The sequence below is a fragment of the Betta splendens genome, chromosome 2 (assembly GCF_900634795.4).
Source record: "Betta splendens chromosome 2, fBetSpl5.4, whole genome shotgun sequence".
Lineage (NCBI taxonomy): Eukaryota > Metazoa > Chordata > Actinopteri > Anabantiformes > Osphronemidae > Betta > Betta splendens.
Window position 1 is genome coordinate 24,465,147 of NC_040882.2, and position 21,906 is coordinate 24,487,052.

At 47.2% G+C, this 21,906-nt stretch overlaps 1 protein-coding gene across 13 annotated transcripts in view; it reads left to right on the forward strand.

The window, feature by feature from the left end:
* Nucleotides 1-1,137: 1,137 nt before the first annotated feature.
* Nucleotides 1,138-21,906, forward strand: part of LOC114843057 (multiple PDZ domain protein) — a 32,062-nt gene continuing 11,293 nt past the window's right edge. For 2 of the 13 annotated variants that reach the window (XM_029129263.3, XM_029129323.3), the window contains exons 1-28: nt 1,138-1,367; nt 3,060-3,147; nt 4,395-4,561; nt 6,471-6,614; nt 6,968-7,107; nt 7,190-7,403; nt 7,526-7,648; nt 7,774-7,974; nt 8,388-8,490; nt 8,893-8,981; nt 9,614-9,848; nt 11,048-11,134; nt 11,440-11,519; nt 11,684-11,830; nt 12,001-12,171; nt 12,690-12,875; nt 12,995-13,204; nt 14,103-14,264; nt 14,538-14,690; nt 15,740-16,063; nt 17,167-17,278; nt 17,810-18,008; nt 18,733-18,774; nt 19,673-19,774; nt 19,933-20,013; nt 20,094-20,271; nt 20,368-20,478; nt 21,060-21,146. In XM_029129263.3, the coding sequence (XP_028985096.1) occupies nt 3,132-3,147; nt 4,395-4,561; nt 6,471-6,614; nt 6,968-7,107; nt 7,190-7,403; nt 7,526-7,648; nt 7,774-7,974; nt 8,388-8,490; nt 8,893-8,981; nt 9,614-9,848; nt 11,048-11,134; nt 11,440-11,519; nt 11,684-11,830; nt 12,001-12,171; nt 12,690-12,875; nt 12,995-13,204; nt 14,103-14,264; nt 14,538-14,690; nt 15,740-16,063; nt 17,167-17,278; nt 17,810-18,008; nt 18,733-18,774; nt 19,673-19,774; nt 19,933-20,013; nt 20,094-20,271; nt 20,368-20,478; nt 21,060-21,146 (3,864 nt within the window). In that variant the 5' untranslated portion in view covers nt 1,138-1,367; nt 3,060-3,131. Of the gene's footprint in view, nt 1,368-1,403; nt 1,577-1,600; nt 2,611-3,059; nt 3,148-4,394; nt 4,562-6,470; nt 6,615-6,967; nt 7,108-7,189; nt 7,404-7,525; nt 7,649-7,773; nt 7,975-8,387; nt 8,491-8,892; nt 8,982-9,613; nt 9,849-11,047; nt 11,135-11,439; nt 11,520-11,683; nt 11,831-12,000; nt 12,172-12,689; nt 12,876-12,994; nt 13,205-14,102; nt 14,265-14,537; nt 14,691-15,739; nt 16,064-17,166; nt 17,279-17,809; nt 18,009-18,732; nt 18,775-19,672; nt 19,775-19,932; nt 20,014-20,093; nt 20,272-20,367; nt 20,479-21,059; nt 21,147-21,906 lie in introns of those variants that run through there. The other 11 variants (XM_029129291.3, XM_029129311.3, XM_055504702.1 and 8 more) reach the window with 10 other exon arrangements.

The following is a 21,906-nucleotide window of genomic DNA, read 5'->3' on the forward strand; positions in this document are numbered from 1 at the left end:
CATTCCTTGCGAGACTCCCTCACATATCGGGGCGTCTGAGTCACCGAAAGTGCTTAGTGGTGCAGTTCTGCAGCAGAAACAACACTCAGCCCTGACACAATGATGAAATCTCAATGATAACACTAGTTTGTGTCACTTCTGCTGGGATATTAAAGGCTACATTACATATTCAGCTCTGGCTCTCTCCTGAGTTATTAGTCCTACAGTGACTGTGATGCATCTATAAAATGACAACAATGTTAGTCTTTGTTTGGAAAACACCTTACGCAGCTCAGATTTTGATTAAGGGCACGTAAAGGGTAGAAAAGTGCACGTGCGACACTGGACACTAAGGCCAGGTGTTCTTATTCTCTCCTGGGGCTGAGCTTGTTCATACTAGCTGCATTACATACCTATAAAGGTTCGTCCTGTTAGTCTAAAGTTCAATGTGTGTCTTTTTTTTCAGGTAATTCGATTACTAATGGATTATTTATAACAGGAACCCTATTAAAATCAATTTCCAGCAGTAGCTTAGATGTGCTTTTAATAAATGAATCTCAAAGTGGTTCACTAAGGTCAAAACAGCTGTCAAGAGGCACTAATATGAAGGAGGAAGTAAACTTAATCAAGTAATTTAATGCACTTGCACCACAATTACAAGGGCCCACTTTCCTGAGGTGGTTTCACTTTTTATTACTGCAGTATAATTTAGAGGAAAATGTTGTACTTTTACTGCTTTGTATTTATCCGAGCCGGCAGCTTTAGTTACTAGATAATTTGCAGATTTCGAAAAAAAATGTAACATAATCGAGCAAAGAATGATGAGGTATAATTACAGATGAGATTAACCAGCTGTCAGTGTAGAACGTGGGAAGATCGGCCCCATCTTTACCAGCTGCTGTTTTTGTTTTTCATTGTAAAAGAGATCTTTGACCTTTTTTTAATTACTTACTAAGAAAGAAAATCTGCCTTTTATTTTTACATTCGTAAAGTACTTCCGTTAAAAACACAAATTGCCCCATGAGGTCACAGTACGCATAATTCGTAGGAAACGTTTAATTTTAAGGCAATTAAACGTGAATATGACGGATATAACACATATCGGCTGTGTCTTTGAATGGATTTGTCAGAATTTACTTTCCTGAGTAGTTTCACAAAGTTGCCCCGTCCTCCGGGAGCGGGCCCGGCCCGCGGCCTAGCGTCCGGGCGCCAGCAAGCGGCGCTTGAGCTCCTCCGTCGGAGCCGCCGCGTCCTCAGAGGATCGGGTTACGCTACGCCCCGTCTTAAGCCCCAGTGCGCGCGCCGTTAGCCGCGGGACGACTCGGGACGGGATAGGCTCGGAGAGCGGCCGCCGGGGACGCAGCGCCAAGCCAAGCCTCCGCGCCCACGTAAGTGCTCGTTCCCCCGCGTCGATCGCTCGCGTGACGCCGCTCGAGAGTCGGCGGCGGAGTCCGTTGGGCTTCGACGGGCGCCGCCGCTTCGCTAACGGACCGCGGACGGAGGGTCACTAAGCAGGAGCGGCGGGGAATAAAAGGCTCCCGGCGCCCCGTCTGCGGCTTAAAGGCTTTGACGCGCGCCCAACGCCGCCGAACTAGCGGTACTTTCCAACTTCTCCGCCGCGTCCCCGTCCGAAGCCTGTTGCTCCGTGGACGCGACGGGGAAGCGGCGGGGCGAAGCGCATTGTCCCGACGGCCCCGCGTTCGAAGCGGCGACCGAGCCGCAGACGGGCATTAGGGCGGCGGGCGCTCGCGGACGAACCCGCGGCGACGGGAGAACCCGCGGTCGCGCTGAAGCTCATCACTTCAGCGAGCGTTGTTGACGCGGACGAAGCGTCGACGTCAGAAGCGTCGAGCTGCTGCGTTCGGGTGCACGGGCCTAACGCGACCCATGGGTGTTTACGGAGCGGTTCCGATCGTAATTAGGAAGGGCAGCGACCATACATACAATATTAACTGGCCAGCATGTCCCTGAAGGCAACACGTATACTATGAGTTAAATAAAAGTCTGACTGCAGCTTTAAAAACGTCCAACTTAATGCGAGGTCACTTAAAAAGCTATACAGAAATAATGTTTAAATGCGTGTTAAATAATCGACTTTAGCCATTTGATTTGTTCATTGTAATAACACAATTCAAGTCTAAATAGGTTAATGCAGCACTTGTGTATTTCCTGCAGTTATTTATTAGAAAACAAACTAGAGCTTGATTTTACAAGAGTGGAAAAGTAATAACCTAATAGGTCACAGGCTGAGGCTCGACAGCTCATTATTCAGTGTGAAAGTTAGCAGCACAGAGTAGATGAAGCATCAACGCAACAGATGATGCCGCTGCCACATGTACTGCAGCTATTTCAGGAGTCTATACTGGGCTTCTAATTATCTTACCCATATCCCTTAATCGTGTCTCCCTGACTCGTGTCGAGAGCTACTTCTCAGGAGGTGGGACCTGACAGCCGTCACTAGTTCAATAAAAGCATTAGGCAGATGAAAAGGGAAAAACAACACGACCGGCTCCATGTCTCATTTAGCTTGGAAGTCAAAACGCTGCTGAATTCAAGAAACGCGTGACGTCAAACCTTGCGACGGCTGGAGACGGCGGTGGGGACGCGAGCTCCACCGATAAGAGCCTCTGCGTGCGTAGCATTGTTATTCATCAAAACGTTATTTCAGAAGGAGGGGAAATATGGCCGCATTTATCTACTTGCATTAGTTCATGTCATATTTTCATGCATTCCACCGAACCACTGCCAAAATACACTGAACCCAGTCCCTGGAATGTAAATTACCAGGTGTTAATCCACAAATAAGAAGCTTCAGCCACATACAGTATAAAGGAAGCAGTAGAGTAGACGCAGAGCAGGCGTGTGCTCAGGCAGCCTGTGATGCTGTGCTGATGAATATGGCCCTGACAGAAAGGGAATAAATCCATTTCCTCTTTCATGTTGACCTTTAGTGTGGAGAACGTTTAGGGAGTTGGACCGAGGGGAGAATGAGGCGTCCCAGCTTCTGCTTCCTGATGGTTCCTCCCCTGCGACCCTCACATGTAACACGAGCTCGCAACGCGTTGTGTTTTACCTTGCAGGCCTTGAAGCGGGGAGCAATGTGAAGTTGCTGTCGACGGGCGGAATCGACGCTATATTGGAATTTTTGAAAAATGATCGAAACAATGGGTGAGTCACGCGTTTCGCTGCTTGGCTTTGGCCAGATCCACCCGACGGAGCCGTTGCGTTGGCGGCTGAATGACGATTTTGGCCCGAGTCTGACAGTCAGCTCGCGTTCATTAAGAAAGTCCTGCTAGAATAAATATCCGCCTTGTTGTCCATCTCCTCTTTCCTGGCTCTGCGTCTCACGCTTGACTCCCGCTGTGAGTTCTCCCAGGCCGCGGGCGCCGCCATGTCTAATTACGGCGCCGTATATTTGATTATTTGCTCGTCTCCAGAGAGACTGATCTGTGGCCAAAGCGGTGCTGCCAGCTTCCTCCTTCAAAGCTGCGTTTCCCACTCTCAAGACTTGCATATTGACCGATTAAGCGCAATGTGCAGGTTGCATGCTGGGAAACGCCTGTTACATGCAATGCTTCTCCTTTAAAGCACGTAATAGCAACACAACTACAAATATAGAGGCGTATTGATATAGGCCCCACACACAAAGGAGGCGATGCAGCACAGGACTAAAGCGCTTGTTTACAAGCTTTGTTCCAACAACAGAGGTGCAAAGAGCTTTGGACCTTGTGCACAGCCTTTTAGGTGTTAGTCACAGCTGTTGAGCTCTAGAAATTGCTTTATTTTTGTCCAGGTGACGCGGGCCCGGCCCGTCCTCAGCCACAGCCCGCTGTGGACTGGCTGTGGGGCTTATGCAGGGTCCAGCGGGCAGCCGTGGGGCCGGCTTCTCTTTTATCGGCCCCTCTCCGTACGGCACCTATTCTGTGTTCCTGCGCGCCTCACCGCTGACCCCGCAGCCAACGAAGGAAGCGTTGCTATTTTGAAAACACAGTTTGCTCAAAATTGAGCGCCCCCCCCCCCCCCCCCCCCCCCCACCTGCTGCAAAACCTGACGATGTGTGATTTCAATATAGAAAGGTCCGTTGAGCAGCGCTCAGCTGTAACTAAGGCGATTCATCCGTCGAGCATCCCACCTCTGGGATTCATTTACATGTCATTGTTAGAGGGAAAGAAGAAAGGCGCACGTATATATAAGGGATTAGTGTATGTCTTTATAAAAACGGTAAAATAAATAAAGCATAAATAAGGTCATGTCTGAACACCCTCACCTGTCTCACTACTCCTGCCCAGGTAGTGATAAAGCTCCTCTCCCTAATCACCTCTCCACCTCTATCTCTCCCATGCCTCCTTCCCCCCTGCGCCCACTCCCTCCCTCGCTCGGCCGGCGCTGTCACTGAAAAATGCGATGGCTTGCAGATACACAGCGTGCCTTGCAGGCGGTGGAGCGTCTCCAGGCCAAGCTGAAGGAGCGGGGGGAGGTGCCCACGGAGGAGAAGCTCAGCCTGCTGAGGTCGGTGCTGCAGAGCCCCCTGTTCCACCAGATCCTGGCCCTGCAGAGGTCCGTGCAGCAGCTCAGGGACCAGGTACTTCTCCCGTCTCCCTCCACAGAGCGACTGTCAGCGGCGACGATGCGTCATTTGACTGAGGGAAATAAATGGCTTGTTTAGAGGTTATAAGGCCATTTGTGATGTAGCTGTGCATTAGTGAGTTTAAAATGCCAGATGGCAGCGTCGTGCGGGTGTAATATAAACAGAATTAGTCATGTTTGATGAGGATTTGTCTCTTTTTTTATCCTTCATTGCCATTATCGGAGGCCGAGTTCAGGGTGAATAATTGATGGCGGTGCGTTCTCCTGAGTGGCCCGTCTCCGTCTTCACGCAGCGTCAGAACGTTCTCCGTATCTTTACGGTCCAGGATCGCTCCTGCGTTTGTCTCCCGTGTTTCCTGGATGACCGCTCCGACTCTGTTTCTGGCTCATGTCGACCCCCCCCCCCCCCCCCCCCCCCCTCAATCCCCAGCCCCAGTGGCGTCGCTGCCACGGCCAAATTGCTGTCAGGCCGCCCGCGAGCCAGTTCTAATATGGGTGCGATAGTGGGTCCACGCGAGGGGTGTTTTCAAGCCGATTCTCACCATTGAGAGCGGAGCGTTTGATAGGAAGGGAAGAGCTCTTAAGTCGCAGCAGAGAAGGGGGCCGGGGTAAGCGTTTGAGAAATAGAGATGAAAATATGTGAGCTATGCAGTGGGAGGCAGGGATGCTGCAGCTTTTACCCCTTGTGGAATTTAGATTATGAAAGCCCTGCTGGCATTTTTGTGCGCCGGCAATTTAGCTTATTTCAAAAGGAGCGCATTCCTCAGCGTGCGTGTGTGCTCCGACGCATGTGCTGCTTGTTTTACTTAGTCAGATTCATCAAGCAGCCAGTCCATGCTCCAATATCCCCTAGCATCCCAGAACGGGCCTCTGTTGTTGACGAAGCACGGCAGACGTATCAGAGTCTGGCCGCTTTCGCGTGGCTTCCCACACCGTCTGTCCTCTGGCTCGCGGGTCGGGCCCCGCTCGGCTCATGTCACTATGGCGACGGGGCCCTGCTCTCCAGTGCGAAAGAGGCCGCCGCCGCCGCCGCTGTGTGAAGTGGGGCAGAAACAATTTCTTAAATGTGCAAGAACCAAACTGGAACTTTAATCCTCTTAGCCAGGCCCCAGCTAACAAAGCCCATGCATGGGGGACAGTAACTTAGCAGCATGCTACGCTAACTTAGCCCGGTCCCTGGAGGTTTGTTGTGGACTGGGCAGCTCTGCGTCCTGTCCTAAACTGGGCCTGTAATGTAGGAAGCATAAATTACTATACTCCTTCTCCAGTCTCCAAAAGTTGCACAGTCGCCTTCATAAGGCACGAGTTCACAAGGACAGCTTTGCCGGGCAGCAGCATGTGCCAAATGGAGAGGCATGAGGCGATGGCTGTGCGTTAGGTCTGTCCTTCTGAATCCTATTCACATGGTCATAAACATTACACCCTTTGGCTAATGAAATTGGAAAAACACCATTTTATGTTGTTGTCACGTTTATGTAACTCATCTGTCACAGAAGTAAAGTCAGCGCGGTAATTAAAACCCAAGCGTATTAAGGCGTCCAGATGGCCGGCGATGCTTCCCTCGCACCGTGATAGAAATATTGTATTTGGAGCCTGGTCGTTGTTGGAACATCAGCTAAGAGCTATTATCTGCGAAAGGATTACGCTGCCATAGATCCAGCTAATCATGGTGGGATAACAAACTATCTGCCATCCCAGTTTTTTTTGGAAACCCAGACATTGGGCTTTCTGTGTCTAAAATTAAACTGGAGGCTTCTCTTTGCAGGAGGAATTAGAAGTCAGGATGTGTTTTGTTGGATCTTCTTGTTGTAATTGCTGCTCTGACAAGATCAAGATCATTTGTCAATCAAACCACAAGCGTTTGCGGCTTCGCTAACTACACACGTCCCTCGTTACTGGTCCAGGAGAGCGTCCCTGTGTCCGGGGGCAGTGACCTTCCAGCGGTGAAGTCCAATGGCGGCCATGTTCCCTATTCTGACGCGTCACCCGCTGCAGATGGCAAGGCAGCGCCTGATGAATTTGAACGCGTCATTCAGTCCATGGCACAGGTACAAGTGGTGTTTGCATAATGCTTGTCAAATATACATTCCCTCCACCCCCAGAATGTATCATTGATTCAACACGTAGACCCTGCATCTGTAAAATGAGTCGTATTACACAACTCGAACATCCAAAAGTCAGTCTCACACACACGCACACACACACACACACACACACACACACACACACACACACACACACACACACACACACACACACACACACACACACACACACACACACACAGCTCCTCTCTCTGGAGGCAACTTCAAGCAGACTTTAAAAGGCTGCAGGCAGCTTTGATGCTATAGTGACTCAGCACAGGGTCAGAGTGTACTGTCTGTGTGCGTGTGCCACACAGGGGCGCTACGTGACACAAGTGGACCTGCTGAAGCCGGCGTCGGGGGGCCTGGGCTTCAGCGTGGTGGGCCTGAAGAGCGAGAACCGCGGGGAGCTCGGCATCTTCATCCAGGAAATTCAGCCGGGAAGTGTAGCCGACTGGTGCGTGTGCGATCTGAGGCTCTGACTCTGTTTCCTGTGCTGCGTCCGTCTCTGAGGGACTCTGTGCATCTTTCCTGTTCAGCGATGGGAAGCTCAAAGAGGCCGACCAGATCTTGGCCATCAACGGCCAGGCCCTGGACCAGACTGTGACCCACCAGCGGGCCATAGGCATCCTGCAGAACGCTTTGGAGCGCGTGCAGCTCACCGTGGCCAGGGGGCCCATACCTCCGCAGGCGAGTCCCGGGGTGTCTCGCACGCCCTCTGCTGCCAGCACGCTGTCGGCCCACTCCAGCGCGGTGCGTTCACACGCACCCAATCACAGGCAACTGAACAGAGACGCCATGTGCAGCACAACTCTGAGGAATCTATGTTATGGTTTGTGTTGTGGCCTTATTGTTTGAATTGGTTCCCTACCCAGTGGCAGCACGTGGAGACGATCGAGCTGGTCAACGATGGCACTGGTCTGGGCTTCGGCATCGTCGGAGGAAAAACCACCGGGGTTATTGTTAAGACCATCCTTCCTGGGGGCATAGCTGATCAGGTTTTTTCACCGCTGCTTCTCTAGGGATTGTTTAAAGAGTTTCTTCTTTTGTCATTCTGCCTGTTTGCTATTGTGGGTGATTTCTACTACAGCTTTACAGACTAACAGAGAACCTCTCTACTCAGGACGGCCGCCTGCGCAGCGGGGACCACATCCTCAGAATCGGTGACACCGACCTGTACGGGATGGGCAGCGAGCAAGTGGCCCAGGTCCTGAGGCAGTGTGGGAACCGAGTGAAGCTGGTGGTCACCAGGGGGCCTGTGGAGGAGAATGCTTCTGTCTCTGCTGTCATGCCAGTGGTGCTCCCCACTGTTAACGAACAGCAGGTAAGAGAACCCGACACAAAGAGATTCTGTAAAAACAGACCTGAAACTTCAGGTTAATCTGTTCTTACTTCTAACACCCCAGGATAGATGGATGTAAAGATAATTCCAGGTTGCATCACCTATGACTCATGCACTACTTTCTAGAGCAGATGTTGCTTTACTTCCACAGAGGGCTGTGGTTTCATGGCTACCATTAAACATTCATCTCTCTTTAAACACTGACTGGCTAAACGAATGACGACCATCATATCATTCTGATCACCTGTATGATTATTCTTATGGCTGACAGGTCTGCACTTTCCCTAACGTTTTCTAATCAAAGGTGAAAAATCTCAGTGCTTGTTTTGCAGCGCTTGACAGTAAATTGTTTGTTCATTTTACAAATGATTGCATTTCCGTTCAACCTGTAACAGGACTTTGAGGAAGAGGAGACGGACTCTTTTGATGTGAGCCTTACCAAGAACACGCAGGGACTGGGGATCACTATTGCCGGCTACGTTGGAGATAAAAACTCAGGTGAGAGAGCTGGTTATTTATGGCATCTGTGATTCTGAGGTTCACTGTGTACCAAACTTCAGTCACAGCTCTGTGGTCCAGTGTTTGTGGCACTGTTACCTTTCCATCCTGCACTCACAAAAGAAAAAGCTTTTTATTAACTGAAGTATGTTTTCCATTGTGTCTGCTCTAAAGATCAGGCCGCATATTTCACTGTTCTGTAACCTGTTGCTTTTCAAAATGAATTAAATATTGATTTTCTGCGGCTGAAAACTTTTATTTTTCTCTGTGTGGTTGACATACGGCCGCTGGCTCATCACCTCATTGTTTGCCCCGTATGTAACACCCAAACATGCCTAGGGCCCCTAACTTTTGACAACATTGTTTCATCTTTTAAATTTTTTATTCGTTCTTTCTTTTCAGAGCCTTCTGGAATTTTTGTTAAGAGCATCACAAAAGACAGCACTGTAGACCAAGATGGTCGTATTCATGTGGGAGACCAGATAATAGCTGTAAGTATTAGTTTCCTGCCTCTTTAGTGAAATGAGATAACATATGCATTAAATGTTTTAACATAGCCCTTGTACTAATCACATTGACTCTGTGACTATAAAGGTGACTTAAATCATCACACTGAGCAATAAATTCTTACATTTCATTGTTGCAGTAAACTGTGTTCGATTGCTTGCATGATTTGAATCACAAGTGAATGTTTTCCTGTGTTTTCACAAACTCTGGTTTGGTTTGGTTTGGTTTGGTTTGGTGTGTGTGTGTGTGTGTGTGTGTGTGTGTGTGTGTGTGTGTGTGTGTGTGTGTGTGTGTGTGTGTGTGTGTGTGATCATGTGCTTTGGGACACAGTTTAAGAACATAATAAACCACTTAATTGAGTGTTAATTATTTAAACCCATTGAATTTTTACCTGCACTAAATGATCTAAATAAATAAAGTGAATTGCTAAAGCAGATTACTTGCGTGCAGCGGGTTTTGAGCATGGCTGCTGGCGTTTTCAATTCCTTCCATCAGCCTTATTTCAGTTGTGTTTATGTCAAGCGTGAATGCAGCATCATTCCCTCGTTCACAATGTCTGCACAGGCTATTTTGCTTTGATTTAATCTTTGCGCTCGCTAACGATCACCCTCTGCAGGTCGATGGTGTAAATATCCAGGGCTACACCAATCAACAAGCTGTCGAGGTGCTCAGACACACTGGCCAGACAGTGCACCTCAAGCTGATCCGACGGGGCTTCAGGCCTGACGAAATCCCCCCTGCTGTGACCCCCTGTGTCACTATCCTGCCCCCATCCACCACAATCCCCACCACCACCACCGTCATGAGGGAGGTGGAGCAGGAGAGGACGAAGGCTGAGGAGGCTGTTGACGGTAGGAAGGAGGAATTTAAAACATTACAGATAAACATATTCCTCTTTACTCAGCACTCTTTTAGGAAGAGGCATTATTTGACATGTAAATGAGATATAAATATGCAGTCCACAATAATGTCATTGTTTATATATATACTGGCTCTGACATAAACATGGACTGAACAGACCGACCCAACAGTAACAACACAAATACTAGTTGAACCATACTCAACAATAACTCAGCAAACGAAGCCAAACATTTGATATTCCCTCCCTAGGACTAAGAAGCTGACAGGTGATACACAACTGAGCACTGTGAGCTGGTAACCACGGAGTACATCATGTTTTTTTTACAATAACCTTTTGCATTTTTTATAATACATCAAACAAGAGTGACGAAGGGTAAACAGAAAGATTCTTATCTCTGGCTGTCCAGACAGGACCTCCAGGCTATTACAGAAGCCAGAAGAAACTACTTGCATTAGTTAGTGTCAATAGTGATAGAGGAGCTTGAAATTGGTTCTATCTGGCACCAGGACTCTGTAGCTCTCGAGCCTGCAGAAAAAACTGGCAGCTGACAGACTGAGGGGGTCAGTATAGTATCAACTGCCGTGAAACTGCTCATAAAAATACACTAATACTACTTTCCCATATGTTATATTGCACACATGTGAATAATATAAAATAAAGAGCCTCCTGCACATATAAATATATGGTTGATAACTGTATCATAGGTTAGATGCACAGACTTGTAATGGGTCTCTTAGTGGTTGGGATATTAAAAGAAAGTTATGCACAGTACACCCCTAAACTGTTGTTTTTTCCCCTTTCAAAGCCAATTTAACTGCTGTATGTTTAATTGTGGCTATTTAAAAAATGCTAATGTGTTTGGACTCTTGAATAGTAATTTTATGGGAGGCGAGTTTGGTGCCCTGTGGAACTCCAAAGGTATAAATAATGACAAATACCAGTAGGGATATGGAATTAATTCATCCTATTTTTCTAAAGTATGAATTATTATCAAATATTAGGAAAAAACGGTAGAGTGCTAAAGAAACCATCCAAATAGAGTCAATATCGGTGGGCATCTCTGTGTATTTCTGTATGTATTTTTGCTGTCTTTGGTGCGTGGAGGCCTTTTTCCAGTGTGCTTATACTGTCAAGCGCCTGTGCTGCTGCCTGCTTCTGTCTGTCTCACTGTTCATTGTGTGTTTGCAGTCGCCACAGATGAAAAGACGCTCCAGACAAAGAGTGAAGGATCTGATGTCAGCCCAGGCACGGATCAGCTAACAGAAGACAAACGTGGTAGGAGGCTGGGATTCTTCTTTTTAAGTATGCCGGCAAAAAGATACTGGGCACGTATCTGACAGATAAGGGTTGTTGTTGTCAGGACTAACAATACACAGTGTGAGGAAATATGGGTGTTGTTAGTAGTTTCACAAACTGTGCAGGGGTTTTACAATTTTTAATAGGCATTGGGAGAATATTGTCTTTCTGTGTGGCTCTCAACACAAAGTATTTTAGAACTGTTATGTGTTCACGTTGGAAGGTTTCCCACAATTTTACCTTCAGTTATGGTGTTTTGAATTACTGAGTTTTGTGCTTTGAAGGTTTGACACTAACCCCCTTTGAAGAAGAACAAGTAATGAAGAAGTGGCAGGAGATTCTGGGTCCAAGTAATGAAATTATAGTAAGTTTTATTGTGAAGTTGATTTGTTGCTTCGCTTATTTGATTCATTGGTAATTACCAAATGAACTATGGTTCTTGTGAAGGCACATCCATTAACATATTAGTAGTAGATATAACAATAGTCCTGACAAATGGTTTTACCTGGTGTCTTGTTTCCATGAAAGGTGGCTCAGATGGAGAAGTATAGTGAGAGCAGCGGCCTGGGCATCAGCCTTGAAGCGAGCAGTGGGCATCATTACATCCGCTCCGTTCTACCTGAGGGGCCTGTAGGTCGCTGTGGCAAGCTGTTCAGTGGCGACGAACTGCTTGAGGTACATGTCACCTGAAGGACATACAGAAATAGATTAGCTCTCCTCAAATTTCAATCTCTGTTGTTACTTAGCCGTCATTCAAGCATCTAAATGAATTTGTAAAAACATGAATAGGTTTGTGGGGTGAAGGCATGGGCCAGTACTGAAATGAAAAGCGTTTTCTGTCACAGGTCAGTGGTATCGCTCTGATCGGTGAGACACACAAGGAAGTCGTCCGGATCCTGAAGGAGCTTCCCCTTCGAGTTTACATGACGTGCTGCAGGCCGGCCCCTCACCTGCAGACCGACCTGGATATTATCCAACCACAGCCAGAGGCTTTGTCCACCATACCTGAAATAAAGGTACTGCTTTTTCATTTGCATAGGGACTAGAAAGGTCAGAGGAGTACAGCGGAGTTGGACACGCGCTGCATGTACTTAACATGCACTAATGTGTCAGGAAGCCAATTACTCCACCTTTGCTAATAAGGAAATGAATATGACCGGTCCTTAGCCTTCTTTAGCTCAGGCAAAGCTGTCAGTCGCTCCACTGACTCCACATTGATGGATAAAGACTTGACAATAAGCAGGGAAGGCTGAGCGTTTATTAAGACCATTGGTGGTAATACCTCACCCATCGTGGCCAGAAGCATTTACTGGCCATATAGGACATCAAAAGGAGCTTCCCTTTGGGGAAGCGTGTTTTATCTCTCCAGCTTTATCTGTGATAACGTACTAAGGCCCTACCATCCCAAAGATATTACCCTTTATCTACTGCCAGAAACCGGAGCCAGAAACCCTACTACAGGCAGCAGCCTATGGGTTGGGAGTAGAGGAGAAAGGCACACTGTTATATAGGGGTTTGGTCCTTTCCTCTGCAGACGCAAACGGACAAGAGCAGTGTGCTGGTGGCTGAAGAGTCAGAGGCGAACGCGATGGCAACAGCACAGGATAATGTGACAGAGGAGGCGACAGGATCCCCACTGGCCATGTGGGAGTTGGACATCCAGAATATTGAGCTGGAGAAGGGAGAAGGAGGATTGGGATTCAGCATTCTGGACTACCAGGTGGGAATTCTCAGTTCCTCTGTTGTACTGATAACGGCGATAAAACTTTGCCTCATTCTATATAAATCTCACCTGTTGATCTCTTCCTGCTGAACTTTGCTGACCCGGCTCTGCCACAGGACCCACTGGACCCTGCCAAGACTGTGATCGTGATTCGCTCGCTGGTTCCCAACGGTGTGGCTGAACAGGACGGCAGACTGTTGCCAGGAGACCGGCTCATGTATGTTAATGCCACCAACCTGGAGAACGCCAGCTTGGAGGATGCTGTCCAGGCGCTGAAAGGGGCCAAGCTCGGCAAGGTCCAGATAGGAGTCGCCAAACCACTGCCTGTAAGAATTAGTGTTCATATTCAGCGTGCTGTGCTCTAAATAGACGGAAGGTGCATTGGATGTGACTGGTGTTTTTCATAGGGATTCGGTCAGTTTCTTTTTCAGCTGCTTGGTGATTCACTACTGCAGCTAAGTCAGGTTGTGAGTCAGTGTGCCTTTGTAACATGCAACTTCAGTCCAGTCACGAGTTCAGTTTACAAGGGCTTGAATTTTTCATGCAAGTAAAGAGAAGAGGTAGGCTGCCTGGATTAACATTCCACCCACTCGTTCTTTCAGAGGTGGCCGGTGTAAAACGCTCCCTGCCCCTTGTTCCATATTATTATTATTATTACTATTATTGAATTGTTCCACGAGCACAAAGCCTCCTGTGCACTTGGCCACCTGTCAGAGACATCCATCACACCAAGCACCTGTACAGGATGTCAGGATTGCATTCTTTCAGCTTTACTGCTGCATTTCCCTTGCACTGAATCTGCCAAAGGATTACACGCAGTGAGACCTCTGCTCTGCCAAGGTTAGCTGGATTACAGAGCTATAGGAAACCTCTGTGCTGTTATCCAACTCTCCTGCAGGACATGGAATGTGCTCCTGCGGGCAGTTTTGTTGTTTCGCCTCTCAAAATTGAGTCTGACAAGTGCAATCCTTCAATATATGTAGGATCTGTCTGGGATGCTCGAAGTCAAGAGAGTGTTTAGTAAAGAATACGTGTGAAACGTGTGTCTGTTCTTGAAGATAAGGACACTGCAGATGTCTTCGTTTGAAGCCTGTTCATAGTAATACCTAACATATTTCCCCATTTCGTACTAATTTATATGTACTTGATTTGGTCACACACACAAAAATCATAAAAATAATTCGGTGAAGCTGGCGACACTAAAGAATTTCTCCACTTTTCTAGGGAATATATGGATATTCCCACTCTCCACACCCATATGGTGAACAGGACATTACATCATCATCTTCATCCACCCATTCATTTGACTTCAACAGTATTTTGGTTGAAGAAGGCGAGGAAGGCGGACTGGCTGAGGGCGTCGTTTACCGAGCAGAGCCTGCATTGGTCAGTTAGATTCTGGGCAAAACGATCAATCAGCCTCCTGAGAATGGAAAACGTTTAGTTTGTATTTGTGTGGTTTGCTTGTGGTTCACTTGTGATTATGAAACATGTGCCACTGGTTTGGACATTTCATTGCATTAGCACTTTTCTAGTTATATTCCAGGACAAGTGACATGTACGTACATAAAATGGCATGAGCGTTTCAGCTGCTGTGATCTAGTTTGTTTGAATACGTAAATATCCAAGTCTGTTGTAATATTCCATTCATATTCGCAGATTGACGCCAGTGACGCGGATCTGTCTGAGGAAAAGGCGCTGGAACACACGTACTCTGAGATACAGGATGACACGTTCCAGGCATCCATGATAGCGCTTCACGGCAGCAGCTGTGGCGCAGACCTGGATTATCTGGGCACCTCCACTCCTAAGGTGAGCGAGCCTTCCATACACCAGCCTCTGAGCCAAACTGTCGCCTGGATACGGCAGACCTGCTGCATTAGGTTGAATCACACTGGGCAGGTATCGGATAAAGTGGCCAGTGTTTTTATCAGGTAACTGGAACCTGAAGAGCAGATTGAAATTTCTCATTTTAAATTTTTTTTAGGGTTCTTTTCATTTACTGCAGCAGTTACTGCCCTTCACAAAGAGCTATACAGCTTGTAGTCATTATTCTGGATATTGTGAACCAAAATGTCACAGGGCGTATTTCTTTCCCTTTATTAAACGAATAACAACATTGCTGACTTTTGTGTTGGTGTTGTTGCCCTGAGTGCCCGAGAACAACAATTCCCTAGATGGATATTAAATTATAAGCAGAATAAACAAACACGAACACGGGCCACGCACAGTGTTTTCCTAAGGGCGTCTCTGTGCTTCCAGCTTCCCAAAGGTCAGAGCTTAACTTATTACCAGGGTCTTCCTAAGAAATTTATAGTGTGGCAAACACAGGCCAACACAACTTGGGGCATTTTATACAAGACAGGATTTGAGATGTTGTCTGAGGTCAGGCTGCTCTGTTGTCTGGGTATGATGAGCACTTTGGAGGAAGCCAACAACAAGCGTGGTGCTAAACCCCGGCGCCGCTGGTGACAGTAGCAGGTGGAGCAGCCTTCCAGCGCGCTGACGGTATCTGAGGGGATGTTTGTGTGCAGCGTGCTGCACATCAAAGGCGCCCAGCCAGCCGCCAAAGTCGAACTGCAGATGTAGACAGATGTTTTCCCCGTGATTTGTCATTGCTGTAGGGGTGACGTTTAAAAGTGCACACGTGGGAAAGAATTTCAAGTCAATGGCGTCCAGCTTTGCTTTTCGCTGCCTAGACCGGTGCTTTGCATGGTCCTCTGCTGGCCACTGATGGCTTCTCTATGGCTCATTACGAGGAGGGCAGGATGCCGCCTGAGCAAGATGAATTCCCACTGTTGGGGAATTTTCTGACCAACACAGTGGAACGCTCATTCAGCGGCTGTGCTTTGTCTCCACAGCTGACGGCTCGCCTGGACTCGTTGGACGAGCTCGCCGGCCTCGGAGACGACTCCCTGGCGTTCTCCCCGGAGAAGCCGGACGCTTTTACTCCTTCCAGTTCGAGAGCGCACCTCCCCGCTTTTAATGCCACGAGCGGCTCTGACCAGTACCTGGTGCAGCACTTGAGCAAAGACGAACCGCTTACGTGCTCAAACCTGTACAGCCCATTTGTGGAAATAGGGGCAAGATCCAGTTCACAACAACAGCCTGCAGAGCCTCTTGTTTTCAGAAAGGAGCCTTCCATCTTTTTTGGAGATACTGGAGATATAAACATTTTTATAAAGGTAAACCAATATATTATTTTGTCCTCATTTTAGTAATACAGTGAGATTGAATGCTAAAGTGAAGGTCAAAATGAGCAAAGTGAAGATTTTCAACTTCAAGGGGTTCAACAGAACTATGGCAGTAGTTAAAATGCAGAGAAGAATTTCCCCAACGTGGGATCAATAAAGTTCAATTATTATTAGCTTTGAAGGACGTGCTGCCTTCAGAGTAAATATGTAAGTGAGTGGGTTTAGCTGGGTTGGGTTCAGATGGCTGAGTGTGTGGGAGGTTCATGAGCTGCTTCTGTCCTTCTCCTCACTCTTCTCCTCCCATCATTCTGCTGCCAGTTAGTCTTACATTCATGCGCCCTAAGAATCACATTCATCTCCTTCCATACGACGTGTTTTCTGCTAAAGTTTGATAGACTTTTCTTTTTGAGTGTCACCATTGTTTAGCACCTTGATGGGAAGCCTCCGTTTTTACATTTCAAAGCCACCTCTTGACTAAAAACCTTGACAACACTGTCAACCATCTCAAGAGTCCCCCCAACACTCAGTGACCAGCTGGAATTGCCGTCTGTGGTCATCTACGGTGGCTGTTATCCGTGGTCTCTCTACTTAATTCCCCTCTGGCCTTTCTCAACCTTGCTCTCGGTCCTATCAGTGTTTTTCAGTCCACTGCTGGCCTCCTTCCCTAATTGGACCTCATTGTGAGAGTTCCAGTAAAGCGCTAGCAAATGCAAATGCGGCACTCAGAACCACCTCCAGGTCCTTTGTCTGCTCGATTAGACCTGGAATAATGAGGGAATGAGCCACACCTGCCCGTGACACTGCTTGTATGTTTCCATTATTTATGAGAACCCCCCAGATTGGTGCATGTAAAGCCGAAAGTCTTGACTTCGCTCACATTTTGTGCGTGGTTTCATTTATGGTGAAAACTGTTCATGACATCGTCAGTGTTGTTTTGTAACAGTTGCAAAATAAGCCTTGTTTTATGTCTTGTATACTAATATCCACAGCCAATTTATTCCCTTTACTTGTCTCTAGAGGCTCTTGCTTTGTTTGGATATATCTGGACTGATGTTTTCATTTCTGTGAATAACTGTTGAATTATTACTCTGAAGGACGACAAGCACGGTGCGAAAGATTTATCAGAGGACGGTGACAAGGAAATCCTGACCTCCGGGAGCAATTTTGAAAGGACCATCACGGTTGTCAAGGGCAACTCCAGCCTCGGTTTGTGTTAAGTTCTTCACATTCATGTATTTTTTCTTTGCTCGTTGCCTCTTTAATTCTTGGCAGAGGTGTGAACTGAAAGGTGTGTTTGGCCTTTACGTTTGTGTCATGTTGTGTGAAGGAAAGTGACAGAATATTTTGGGCTGTTTTCTCATTTGAAAGGGTAACTTCATTGCTATTCACGCTATTTGAATTTCAAAACCCGCTCATGGGGCCGAGAGAGAATACCAAGTTTTACCTTTTCAAACAAATCAGCTGGGTTAAAATCCTCAGCGCCTCAGTGGCGGCAGTATCTTATTATTGTTGTTAGTTCGCTTTGAAGGTCTTTATTTGTAGGTTGATTTAAAAATCCTGCATATGTTTTAGTTTTTTTATTTCAGTGTACTTTTAACCAAATGTACTTCAAAGTCCAAACAGCAGTTTAATTTATGATTTCTCTGCTAATTAACTGTAACACACTGTGCTGTTACATAAAGTAAAAAGAAGAGCTCAAACCAAACTGTGACGTGTTTTTACGTCTGCGCCTTGAAGGGATGACGGTGAGCGCCATGAAAGACGGCCTGGGGATGCTGATCCGCAGCATAATCCACGGGGGCTCCATCAGTCGCGACGGGCGCCTCGGCGTCGGCGACCTGATCCTGGCCATCAACGGCGAGGCCACGGCCAACCTGAGCAACGCCCAGGCGCGCGCCATGCTGCGACGGCACTCCCTCATCGGGCCCGACCTGGGGTAGGACACGGTCCACCAGCAGTTACCTGTCCTAAGTGGTGAAGGATGAAGGAGCTTTTCTCATTTAACACCGACATTCATTGAAGTGTCCTTTGTTGTAGCACATTTAAAAATTCTAAAATTGAAGTTTGCACTCGCAAAATGAAAATACAAAATGAAAGAGTCTCTGTTTATGTGCGTGTTGACCTCCTCTTGGTGCTTGGAAACCTGAAAATTTCAATTCCAGGGTCTTGTGATTCTTGTTCTGTACTTTTGAAAATGTGATGTTATGGTGCAAGGATGACTTCTTACTTCTGCGGCATCATCATGGAGGGCAGCAGAGATCTCTGGGCTTTGGCATATTTTTTTAAATTTTATATCTACTGCACCTCAAGGTCCAAACTTCATTACGCCAGGATTGCTGCAAACTTCGCAAACAGTGCTTATTGATTTATGTATTTTTTTATTTATTCACATTTAACATCATATATTTTAATATTTCAACGTGAGTGCAGCTTAGGTCATTCAGATGCTGAATGGCAGCTGTGAACACGATTATGCAGTGAAGTAACTTCTGTCACTGGACTGGATCATTCTGCTAAATCCTCATATGTTGCATCACAAATTGGAAATCCCTCCCCTTCGGTTTGGATTGAATTTAATTTATCAGTCAATTAGCGTCTGTTGAACGAAACTTTTCAGTTTGTTAGCTCTGGTGCATAAAAGCCAACTCTTCACATTCTAGATCTGCTTGTGCACCTGAGGACGATCTGTGCCCGTTTTATGTGTGAGTATGACTAACATCCACGCTGGTGGGCTTTTCAGAAGCTGCCGTCTTGGTTTCCTTCCTCTCATTCTGTCCATCTGCTGCTGGGTTTGTCTGCAGTCTGCCGAGGAGTTTTATCCAGACACAGAATTAGAAGCACAGCTCAGTCCAAAAGTGATTAACGCGATATATGTGGATGTTTGGCGTTTAATTCAGTAATAATCTGTCTTTAATACTGTTCGGAGATGTTAACTGCCAGTTTCAATGTGGTGACATTAAACTGTAATATTAAAATTAACCAAAACGTCGCAACTGAAGTGAAACTGATGTCTGTGCTTTTAACTACTAGAACTAAAATAATCTCTGGATAAAACCTAATCGACTGCATCACTACCTCATTTTCTCTCTGCGACTAACATCGTTCATGTCTCTTCTTTTTCCTTTCACAGTTTTCATATTAATAACTAGTATCTGAGCTCTGCCATGTCTGTCTCTGCATGTTGTGACGCTCTTAACGAACTGACTCATCCGTCTCATTATTCTACTGGAATTCATTTCCCCCTCTGTATCCGCATGCTGTCGTAGCTCTAAAAACCAAATTAACCCATCTGTTGAAGATCTGTCAGCTTCACTCAGATGTGTTAATGTGCCCTTCAGAATCAACTTCTCTTTAAGTGTCAGCTTGCTTTTGGTTTGCTTGTTCTATTTGTTAACTAGCCTCCTTATGAATAAACCATGTTTGCCCTTCACGTCTGTCACGAGATGACAGAGTTGATCAGGCATTTATGAAGGTAAACATCTGTTCTGAATGAAATCGAGCAATTAAGAGGGTAGTACGGTGCTTTTAAGACTAGTTGTACTGCAGAGGTGAGTAATACTTTAAGAAATGTGACTAATCTGTGCGTGTGTGTTTGCTCAGAATTACATACGTTCCGGCAGAGTATCTGGAAGAGTACAAGACCAGCCAAGAGCAGAGTAAAGACGACGTCTTCTCTGAAGCAGCCGTACCTCCCGTCTCAAAGTATGTGCTCACGTTGCTGTTTCTGCCATTTAGTTACACAGAGGCTTGTAAAACAAACAAGTGAAGCTTACTTGACACAGCAGACGCAGTAGTTTCCATTTAATGCCGTCTCAGGACATGTTTGCTGTCTCTTAAGCGTTATTACTTACATTCATCAGGGATGTTCCTATTCTTCCTGAGCGTGAGGATGGAGAAGGGGAGGAGAGTTCCTCCTACAGCAACTGGAACCAACCTAGGAAGTGAGCGTCCGACCGTCCAGTCTACTGGTTTGTAAAAACAGCAGCGCGGCTCAAAGAGTACAAACGTGTGCCTTCCTCAGGGTGGAGCTCTTCAGAGCACCGGGCAAGTCCCTGGGAATCAGCATAGTGGGGGGCCGAGGGATGGGCAGCCGCCTGAGCAACGGCGAAGTGATGAGGGGGATTTTCATCAAACACATCCTGGAGGACAGTCCTGCCGGACAGAACGGGACCCTGAAGACCGGGGACCGGATCGTGGAGGTAACGTGTGCACGGAGGGGGGGGGGGGGGGGGGGGGGGTCACGCGGCCTGCAGGCGGACGCCTGAGCTGCTCTTTGTCTCATACCTCGTTGTCAGGTGGATGGAGTGGACCTCAGGGATGCTAGTCACGAGCAGGCGGTGGAGGCCATACGCAGGGCAGGCAACCCTGTCACCTTCCTGGTCCAGAGTATTATTCACAGGCCCAGGGTGAGTCTATGGTGTCAAAGCATTCACCAGCAGCTGCCGCGCAGTGTAAAGGCCTCGATTTCCTTTCACAAGCTTCAACCAGACAAACCTTCTTGACCCCTGAACTGTGTGTGTTCCATTTGAATGTTGTCAGGAGATAATTCAGGTGACATCCAAAGGAAACTGTGACATAATAATTACATTAGTAGGTTTCAACCTTTCATGGGAGAGCTCTATATCAGCATCACTTCACTAAGTAGCATCCCCGTCATAGCAACTAATGTATGTAATGTGGCAGATACTAAGCAGGCTATAAATGTCCTGATCAATATTTTAAAAATATTAACATCAAGCATCAAGCTGAGAACTCCCTCAGGCGCTGATGAAGACGCAGAGCAGAGCTCAAGGGAGCGCGAAGACGCTTCAATTATGGGAAGGAGAGCAACATAAACCAATGCTAACGTTGCTGCTGAGCGTTTGCTAACACTTCTGACGTAGTGGGACAGAAGCTCTTGACGGCCTGCGTTACGTCCCCCATGCTTCATTTCTAATCGTTGCTTCACGACCTGCTTCAAATCTCTGTTCCTCCACTGCCTCCTCAGCCCGAGTCAGTATATAGCCCAGCCCCATCACCTGCAGTAGAGAAACACACCACTGCTTTCACATGCATGCCACATCGCACGCGTCAGGTAATCTGTCTTTGTCTCTTTGTCTCTCTCAGTTCTCCTGCATCGCCCATCCATCACCTCCTCCTTCACCCCCTAGAAGCTCACACTCGCTCTCTCACTGCATCTTTGAGCCTGATATGCACATCATCATAATAATAATAATGTGTGTATTCATGTGGATAAAGACAAAGTGGAATTGGAGAGCCTCCCCGGGAGAAGAATAGCTCGAGGTCGGCGTCACGTTACATCTTTTCCATCGAAGGCCAACAGTGTTATGAAATGTGGCGATGGTTTTAATCAGGAGCGTGAGCAAAGTGGTCAAATCACTGTCACCGGCAGTGGAGAGCGCTTTAGCTCAAGGCGCATAATCCCGACATTCATCCATCGGCACTAAATTCTTAATGCAATTCAACCACAGGGGTTATTGAAATTTTATTGCCCTCTATGGCTGCGAAGGCTCCCGTCGTCAGCGGAGCAATAGAGACGCAAATAAAGAGATGATGCATGCCTGCGTGGCCAGAAGGAGGAGGAATGAAATTCAATATCAACTCAAATCCATCTCAACGCACTGAGCGGTTTGCATAATTTGGACTGGATGACGTATAGAAGTGCCGGTGGCAGGACAGCGACGCCGCCTTTAAACGCCACCTGGAGAGCGTAATGGCACGCGCCGCTCCCCTTAAAGCCTCCAACCGCGCTGTTGTAAGCGGTGACTAATCTGCAGGTAGCCCGGAGGCACCGGGGAGGCGTTTTGTTAAAGCGCTGCAGAGAAAGAGCTCGC